Below are 9,309 nucleotides of genomic sequence, written 5' to 3' on the forward strand. Positions count from 1 at the left end.
CATGATCTGGTTAGCTTCGTCAAACTTCTGTTCCATTCGTCTACTTAATTCTTCATTTTGTTTGTTAGCTTCGTCAAACTTCTGTTCCATTCGTCTACTTAATTCTTCATTTCGCTTGTTAGCTTCGTCAGACTTTTGCTCTATGGTCTGCTTTAATTCTTCATTTTGCTTCTTTACCTCGGTAGACATCTGCATTAATTGTCGCTGTAAAGCTAACAAGATATCTTCCGATGTCAATCCTGGTGTTACACTAGTCTCATCGCTGTCACTAATATTTGATTCCTGCTGCATTGTTTCGTTGTCCATTTTCCTTATGATTACTTTACCACTTCGCAATATGGTTAAGTTCGTATTCATTAACTGTAGTAAAAGTAAATTCAACCTTACTCTTCTTCTTCGGGAACTGAATTTACAAAGTCCCGGGTTCCGGCAAACCAAATTTTTACAACGACTTATCAAAAAGATAGTCGTAAACCTGGTTCGTTTGCTGAGATAAAAATCCGAAGTGGTAGTATTTCTTTGACATTAAAAATATTAGCTTCGATATTTAAATACCATTAATCTCACCTTTTTAATAAAAATGACAACGTCTATAAACGGTGCTAAACTGGTTTATTATTTGATACTAGCAGCGTTCACCCCGCTTCGCTGCGGTCACCCCGGAACGCAATAAACTTTGTTACTTAGATAATTTTTACTTTTTCGCTTTCAAATTGCAGTAAATGTTAACATTATAGCGCCTGTCATTTATGTTAACCCGCCGAGTGACACGGTCATGCGGGTTGCATATAAATACGTTTATTTTTACCTATGATGAACTAACAAAGGATTTGTACGTTATGGACACTTGAATGGTCAATTATCTCAAGACACTGGTAATTAAAAATTAAAGTGATATGATAAAAACCATCTAGGGTCCAAATCCTAATAACCCCCCAAAAATAAAAGAAATTGGTTCAGCCGTATTAGCGTGATGAGGGAACAAAGGATTTGTACGTTCTCTTTTATAATATAGATAACTTATAGTATCCTTTTCTTAAAACTGTTAAATACACAAACTCACTGACTAGTTAACCATAAAACATGTCCATAGCAACAACTATCCCATAATAATCACTTACATATATTAAAAACATTCTTCTTTTGTTAATATGAAATGAACATTCTACTAAGTATAGTGCACATGTATGAGTACTTTCTGCCCAAGGTACAGGTAAATATTACACAAACCGAAGTATTTTGTTATAGTACATATTATTATCATCATTATACACAGGTTGTACATGGAAAAGTGGGGGGGAGCAAAGGAGGGGCGAGAAAAATATTGCGGTAGCGGTCACCTCTCCTTACCCCTCTGTAGCACCGCCACTGTGTCCACCACAAACTTACCTGGCCGCAGATCGAACCAGGGACCCCACGCACGAAAGGTAAGCTCTCTCTACTACAGAGCCACAGTGTTTCCCGCCGTATACGACGAGGGCTACAGTTTAAAAATTGATTGTTTGGTTTGAGTGTAGGTCCTTTATCAGCAGACAGTTCATATACACTGTAAAAAATGAGGTGTTGAAACAATGTACACAAAATAACTACCACTTTAGTGTGTTACTTGTGTGTTAATTCAGCATCGAGCATTTTTTTTTTTTTTTTTTGTCCGTCATCCCGCTAAAGGGTTTTGCCCTTTCTTCGGGTAGCATCGAGCACATCGCCTTTCGAGCATATCAGAAATAATTAGTCACTACCTGGGAGAATTTGCATTGGTATTTATTGTTTAATACGAACAAAGCCATGCGAAATATATTTAGCACTTATGCCAAGTAACGAATAATGTTCTATGTTTTCTGTAATCAGTCACAATAATATTGTCGTAAACCTGTGAATCGTTTGACAGCAATTACATAGGCAACTGTTCTGCCATCTTCTGTTCATACGTGATAATACACAAGAATAACAGATAAAGAAAATAGATGGAAACACTGCTATCTGTGTAACTGTTATCAGCTGATTCACAGCTTTACTACAATATTATTGTTACCGATTACAGAAAACATAGAATGTTATTAGTCACTTGCCTCAAATGTGAAATATATTTCGCAAAGCTTTGCTCATACCAAATTATAAAAACCAATGCAAATAGTCACAGCTAGTAACGAGGTATTTCTAATATGCTCTAAAAGAAATGTGTTTGGTGTCATTCAACTAACCACCATATGTTTGAAGTATCTATTCATTTCAGACACCGCAGTTCCAGCAAGACCATAACTTGTATGCCAGCCAGCCAGTCTAGACCAGCACCCACCGCAACTGAGGCTTGTCCTCACACAATTGATGACCCTCCCCATGAAAATGAATAAAGTTTCAAATAAATTGATTATTAAATAGCACCTAGACCCTCTAATGATAACTTGGACCTCTTATGCTTTTCTCTCTCTTACCGAAGAAAGGGCGCAACCCTTTGAACGGGTAAACGTTAAAAAAAAAGTTTGCTGTTGATTTTGCACATAAGTAACACGCTAAAGTGGTACCAGTAGTGATTTTGTGTTGTTTCAACACCTCATTTTTTGCTGTGTAGGGCGAAACGTAAAGTTTATACTAAGATAGTGTAGTTAATTCAACGATCTTCCTCCGGGAATCCAAGCCGTGACCCTGTGCACCAAAAACACACGCTGTAGCCAGTAAAATAGCGAGCAGGTCTTTCATACAATTCGCGAAAACATATTTCAACAGTACATGTCTAAATTTTATTATTTGAATACTATACGCCTTTTTAAATTAGTATTTTTCCTTGTTTCCTACTCGCATAGGCTTGTGTAACGCTCCTTACAACATCCTTCGTTATCATATCGTTAACCCATCTAGAGATTGTACAATCTTCCTTCTTCCTGACTAATGATAAACAAAGAAATGTCATCCGTCATTCTGATATTCTGACATTCTCATTAACACGTTTTATTTCCTTAAATATCAAACAACATTGTTATGTATTTTTACAATATTTTTATTTCATAATGTTTCTTAATTTAACGTATTTTACATTTTATTTTTATTATATACTAGCTGGAAAACCCACTCTCCGCATGGGTCAGATAAAATATCGATGTAAACAAACTGAAAAACGAAAGAAAAAAATATCGATCATTTTCTACTAGTTCTACATATCCAGATAAACGCCCCCTGAGACCCCCTGGTTCGATTTTTTTAAATGCCTTAGTCGTCCAGGCGATGGGGGCTGTATTTGGAAGTCAACGCCTATGGGAGTATCACCATTCATCTCAGCGACCGCGAAAACTATGGATTTGACACTAATATCCGTCATTTTGGACTATTTATACATGTCTCGTTATTTCCCCCGGTGACTCTCGGCCCGCAGCCGAATGGGGTGAATTTGGGAGTTAATGCGATCGGCGTTTCACCATTGATCTCAGCGATCGCAAAGACTATGAATTTGACACTAATATCGGTCATTTCCTACTACTTTTACATGTCCCGGTGAACGTCCCCCCTGAAACCCCCCTGGTTCAAATTTTGATAAAACGCTTCGTCTTAGTCTGGGGCCTGCACCAAGTTACCCGTGACCAAAATTTGGTCATTCTTGATTCACACATCTGGTCGCCAGGCCGCACACAAATAGACACACAGACAAACTCTTTCTTTTATTTACATTAGAAGATTAAAAAATGAAATGAAATGAAATCTTTAAGTTTTACGTCCCACGATTATGCCGGTTAGGCTAAAGGAGACGGTGATAATGAGAGATGAGTGAAATGGTGGAATGAAGAAAGTGGGAGGAAACGGGAGAACCCCGAGAAAACCCACGAGCACGGTGTTTGTCCACCACAAAATCCACACGGCGCGAGCTAGGATCGAACCAGGGGCCCGAAGCACAGGAGGTGAACGCTCTACCACTGAGCCACCGTGACCCCCATATTATTAGAAGATTAGATTAGTTAACACAACCAGGGGCGTATTAAGGCTTTTGGGGTCCTGGAACAGACTACTTCAAGGGGTTCGATGTTACGAATACGATGTTACGAATAATTCCAGCGCATAAATTATTTTTGCTGCCTTGCACAACCTCATAGGCTTATCAAAACACCGAGAACTATGCTGTAATATTTTAATGTGCTCCATGCTTACAATAAATAGTTTAATTACATTCATAATTAACAGTCAAATGATTATATACCAGGGGCGGATCCAGGACCGACTTCTGGGGGGGCGGTGGGTTGTCATATTGCTACTTTTAAGGGCTCCAAACTTTGGGATGGGTTTTATTTATATATATAAAATAAGAAAGTTTATTTTTCTGGGGGGGTGATCGCCCCGATCGCCCCCCCTGGATCCGGCCCTGTTATATACTGCAGTGTAACACACAAATGCCAAATACAAGACAAATAGTAAACAGTCTCTGTGAAAACACTAGTAGAGTTAAAGGATATGATATGCAAAGTTGTAGGGTCTAGAAGGCTACATTGTTAGAAAAGCTTTCTTCTTATATTTTTGCTCTGGAAAGTATTCTGTTATGTCATTAAACGATATTGAAATGACAGAGATATTTCAAAGGAATTGTCACCACAACCTAATAATTTGTTTTTTAATAGAGGCCCAAAACAGCTCACTCCCTCACAAAATAAGTATCGTGAAGACGCTGGTGGAAAAAGACTTAATTGTAGCGATATTGCAAACGTAGCGAGCGAAGAAAAATTAGCATAGGTCTGAAGCCTATAATATAATTAGTTGACTGCTATATTTTACTATTAAGGAGAGGGATTTTGGGGGGCCGCGAGGACTCCATTGACTCCGCCCTTAATCCGCTTCTAGACACAACAACCATTAAATTCTAACGTAGCACGAGGTGGCATTAAAAATAAAGAAAATGAGATATTTTAAACTTTTGAATTTGGTTTTATGAAAAATTTCCCTCTCTTCTCAACATGTTACATAATTTATATACACGATCTGTACGAAAAATTGCCAGTAGCATTCAGGAATTCACAGGAAGAAAATTTTAACATTTTGTAACATTGACGTAGCCAGTGCATCTTGGTCGTGCTCGCATTTTTGTCGATCCCAAACGTTTCAGTATTCGCGCACCACCCTGGTTTATTTCGCGCGCTACCCTAGCCAGCTGTCACAAGTTGGTCACAAGGAAGCAGCTGAGGTTAAATTTACATCAATTATCATGAGGGTCAAGATGGAACAAAACGAGCCCTGCGGGGCTTCTAACCCGTTCCTCCTCCTCCTCCTCCTCCTCCTATTACTACTACTACTACTACTACTGATCCGTATAGTGAAACTGCACGCGTAACGTAAGTAAATTACTTTTTTGTGTATTATTTTCATCTTATTTAAAGATTGAATCATGAAGGGGGGGTCGGTGGGTTAGAATCAGTCACAGTAGTTGTGGGTCGCAGAGGATCACAAACTTGTTGACCCACGACCCACTCACAAATCTTGACTCACTTGACCCGCTAGACCCACAACCACTGAGCCACTCTATCTCTGGCATGAACATCAGCACTGTAACGGTCCACAATGATGGTTTTGCCTCGTCGGAGACAGGCATAATGAATCAACCTCTTCATAGATGACCATAGCAATAACAATCAGCTGCGAGTTTTCGAAACCGTCCTGTTATTGCGTCATGCTTTTTTATTTGTCCTTCAGAAATGACACACTTAGAATGTATATTTCATTCACACCAACCTAGTAAATCTACTTTTGGATTCAAGAATTCAAACATTAATAAAAATGTGTTTTTGAAAAAGAACTAACAAAAGTAGGTATATACAATTTGAATTAAATAATTTTATATGAATGCGTAATGGAAAATGCAAAAAGTGAAACCTTCCGTGGTACGGCTGCTCATAAACCAAGTTATCAACTTCGGTTCATGTAATTGAATGAAGTTAATAGTTGTTAATAGTTGTATAGAAAACGGATGACTTCGTGACTAATGAGAAGTAAGAAAACATAAAGCCTACCTTGTGAGAATTTCGCCAATGCACTATTGTAAGTGCAAGAGAGTCGTAATTTATTTTTTAACATAGGTTTAAAGCGCCGTTTGTCAAGCGGTAATAAATAAGAATTTTACATGTATTGTTCATACTTAACCTGCAAAGTCTTCACTATTACGAGGGTAAGTTAAAAACTATCCGCAATGTAGCCATGACTTTTTTTATATTGTCCATATTGACCTCTGTCCTCGTTTATTTTATTGTTATGCTGTTGTGGTTATGCTATGAAAGTTTGATCTTAATTCCTCCATTTGTCTTCCTTTTGTTGCAGATAGATCATGGCCGCTCGATTAGAAGTTTGCACCAAAGGGGAACAACGAGCAGTGATCCAGTTTTTATGACCGGAAGGGGTATCAGGAACCATGACTAATTTCCAGACGATGTGCCATTTGACCAATACTCACTCGTCTGTCTAACAGAACCATGTCACGTGTACGCTCAGTGTTGCCATCATTTATGGCCGTAGATGCTCGTCCGGCTCCTTCCCCGTGCGTAACACTTGTGCTACCATTTTTAAAATTTTTAATTCATCCGTAGACACTATTCCCGTATTGTGCCAAAAGTATTTGACGGGCCCTGATATATCTCCCGACCACAAAAACCAAGGATCTTATAAAGTAGAGGATGTGCTGCCCTTACAACAAAATCTTGAAGCCATACGTCACAGTTTCGCCACACCTACTCTGCCCACTCCGCCCAATAGGATTGCAATGTTTTGAGTCAACAATCATGGCGAAAACGAAAGTAGCCAATCAGACTATGGTGGAAACGAGAGTAGCCAATCAGACGTGCCGATGCTCGGTTGTTTTTTGGCTTCATCGATTTAATAGGATGACGATAGATATGGACAGATCCTCTATTTATAACATCCTTGACAAAAAACCGAATGGCTGCTCGTTGGTCCTCTTTGGTGCAAACTTCTAATGGAGCGGCCATGATCTATCTACAACAAAAGGAAGACAAATCAAAGACTTAGGATTAAATTTTCATAGTTTTCACAACAGCATAACAATAAAATAAACGAGGACAGAGGTCAGGATGAACAATGTAAGAGTTATATCAAGATAGCCAATAATTTTTGAGTTACCCTCGTACATCAATCGCATGAGTAGACTTGTCAAAGCATGTGAGACACAATTGTTATCCATCATGCATCAGTTGATGTTATGGTGGTTTTATCGAAGGGAAATGGAACCTATTTTATATCGAAGTCAGCACGAGAATGCCTGTTTTTCCACCACACCACATTGTTGATTTCTGTAAGTAAATAAAATAAGAAAATAATAAATAAATAAATAAAAACTTCCACTTTCAATAATACTCTTTCAATACTTTCAACTTTTGCTCAAAAGTGAACTGCCCGTTGTCCGCCATTCACAAACTGATGCGAAAAATGGCACATGTGTATTTACACCCATGACATTTCTAACTTATTTTTAGAGAGATTTCAGGAAATTCTGTATTCACACACAATTGAAACACTGTGCACGGCAAATCAATTGCATTGGCGATTCACACTGAGAGCTGCTTTCATGTCAACCAATCCACTTATTCCAATGTTGTCAACAAATGCAAATGAAAAGTCCGCTTCGGCAGACATGCTGTATGCTCTTAGTAACACTAAAACTATGCCGTGATATTCGCTTGGTTATAGTTAATTTCTTACTGCAGATTTGGCAATAGCGCACCGTGCTTTAATTGGTTTACACTGAACCTCAATCCCGCTGCTATGTAGTATAACAATTTGATATTACTGCTTTAAAGGTAGAATTTGTATTTGTTCTTATATTTTACTACGAGCAAAGCTTTACACCTGTAATCCTTCATGAAAATAATTTTGTGACAATTACATGAGTAGAAATCCTACCATCTGTTGTTCCTGTGTATTCCAGGAACATCATACACATAGAAACAACAGATGGTAGGACTTCTACTCATGTAATTGTCACAAAATGTATACAATGGCTTAGAGGAAATATCATACGTTATTCGTTTCTTTGTATAAATGACAAATATACTATGTAAAACTTGGCTTACAGCAAAAAAAAAAAAAAAAAAAAAAAAAAAGACACTCCTAAATATTTATGATATCTAAGGAGGCAGTGGCCTTGGTGTTGAAGTAGCATGCTAACAGTGGTAGACAAATTTAGTTGTTCTAACGCAACCATATGTTGCTGTGTATGTAAAAGACATAACTGAATCCCATGGAAATTTTAAGATTCAATACTTTATTTTATTTTGTTTTTCAGGGACGATACACAGCGAAGAACATTCAAAGATATGTTAATCCAGGATTACCTTCGTGGTTGCAGAATGGCAGATACAAAGGCTCAGTGAAACTTAGCAGCAATGGTCAGGAACTGCAATGCACTAGTTTTGAAGCTTACGTTAATTAAATATACGATTGATTCCTTCTCAGATGGACTAGTCTATATATGTTCAGAAAATACGCATAATCTTATACAAATTACTAAAATCAAAGAAATTATGTTAACGCAATCGATTTGTTATTGCTATAATTATTACTGATCGGCATAGTTCGTCATCTATTTTACACAAAACAAACAATATCCCTCGACAACTAAGAGATATTACACGCATATATATATTTTTGTGCTGAGACGTTTTCAGGATATCTCTCGGAGATTTTGTGAAATATTTGTACAGTCTAAAATAGTCAAAATGGCAGTTTATTAAATGTTATAATACTAAAATTAAGTCAAACTAAGCCTAATAAAAAATAATAAAGAAAATAAGTACGTTTTGCTTTATAGCAGTAATTTGTAATCTTCTTTACCTTGCGATCTCCTTCGTGAACCCAGCATAATTCACACAATGAAAATAACAAAGTGCTAAATAGGGCTCGAAAGGGACCAAAGCACATCGGAGCGACGTCCCGGTTCGTAAATATTCGGAACTTTCTCGTTCCGCTTCGCCAGAAATGGCAAGGGATCGTACCTGTTCGTAAATATTGTAAATATTACACTACGCTTCTCTTCTCAATATGGAGTCAATTATGATTTAATATTTTTTTTTTCAAAAAAAAAAAATATTATTATAGCATTCACTTAAGCTTCCACTTTACGTGACAATGTGCTGTTGCAGCTAGAGTTTTAACTTCTAACAGAATATTATGAACCCCTTCGTTGCCCTCACCTTTTTGTACCTTGTGACTAGGGGCGCAGGCCAGCCCAAAATTGTAGGGGGCCGGGCTGAAGTTAGGGGGCCCGATCCAACCATATGATAGTTCATTACCGTATTATAGTTCTTTTGCAAGCCTACTGTAAAAATTTTA

The 9,309-nt window shown here is 37.7% G+C and overlaps 1 protein-coding gene across 1 annotated transcript in view; it reads left to right on the forward strand.

Moving 5' to 3' along the window:
- LOC145670558 (ganglioside GM2 activator-like) overlaps nt 1–8,792 on the forward strand; it is a 34,535-nt gene extending 25,743 nt beyond the window's left edge. The window contains exon 4 of the mRNA XM_081739363.1: nt 8,264–8,792. Within this exon, the coding sequence (XP_081595489.1) occupies nt 8,264–8,410 (147 nt within the window). The 3' untranslated portion in view covers nt 8,411–8,792. The remainder of the gene's footprint in view (nt 1–8,263) is intronic.
- Nucleotides 8,793–9,309: the final 517 nt, after the last annotated feature.

This window comes from Thermobia domestica, chromosome 14 (assembly GCF_964235325.1).
Source record: "Thermobia domestica chromosome 14, izTheDome1.hap1.1, whole genome shotgun sequence".
In the NCBI taxonomy this organism is placed as follows: domain Eukaryota; kingdom Metazoa; phylum Arthropoda; class Insecta; order Zygentoma; family Lepismatidae; genus Thermobia; species Thermobia domestica.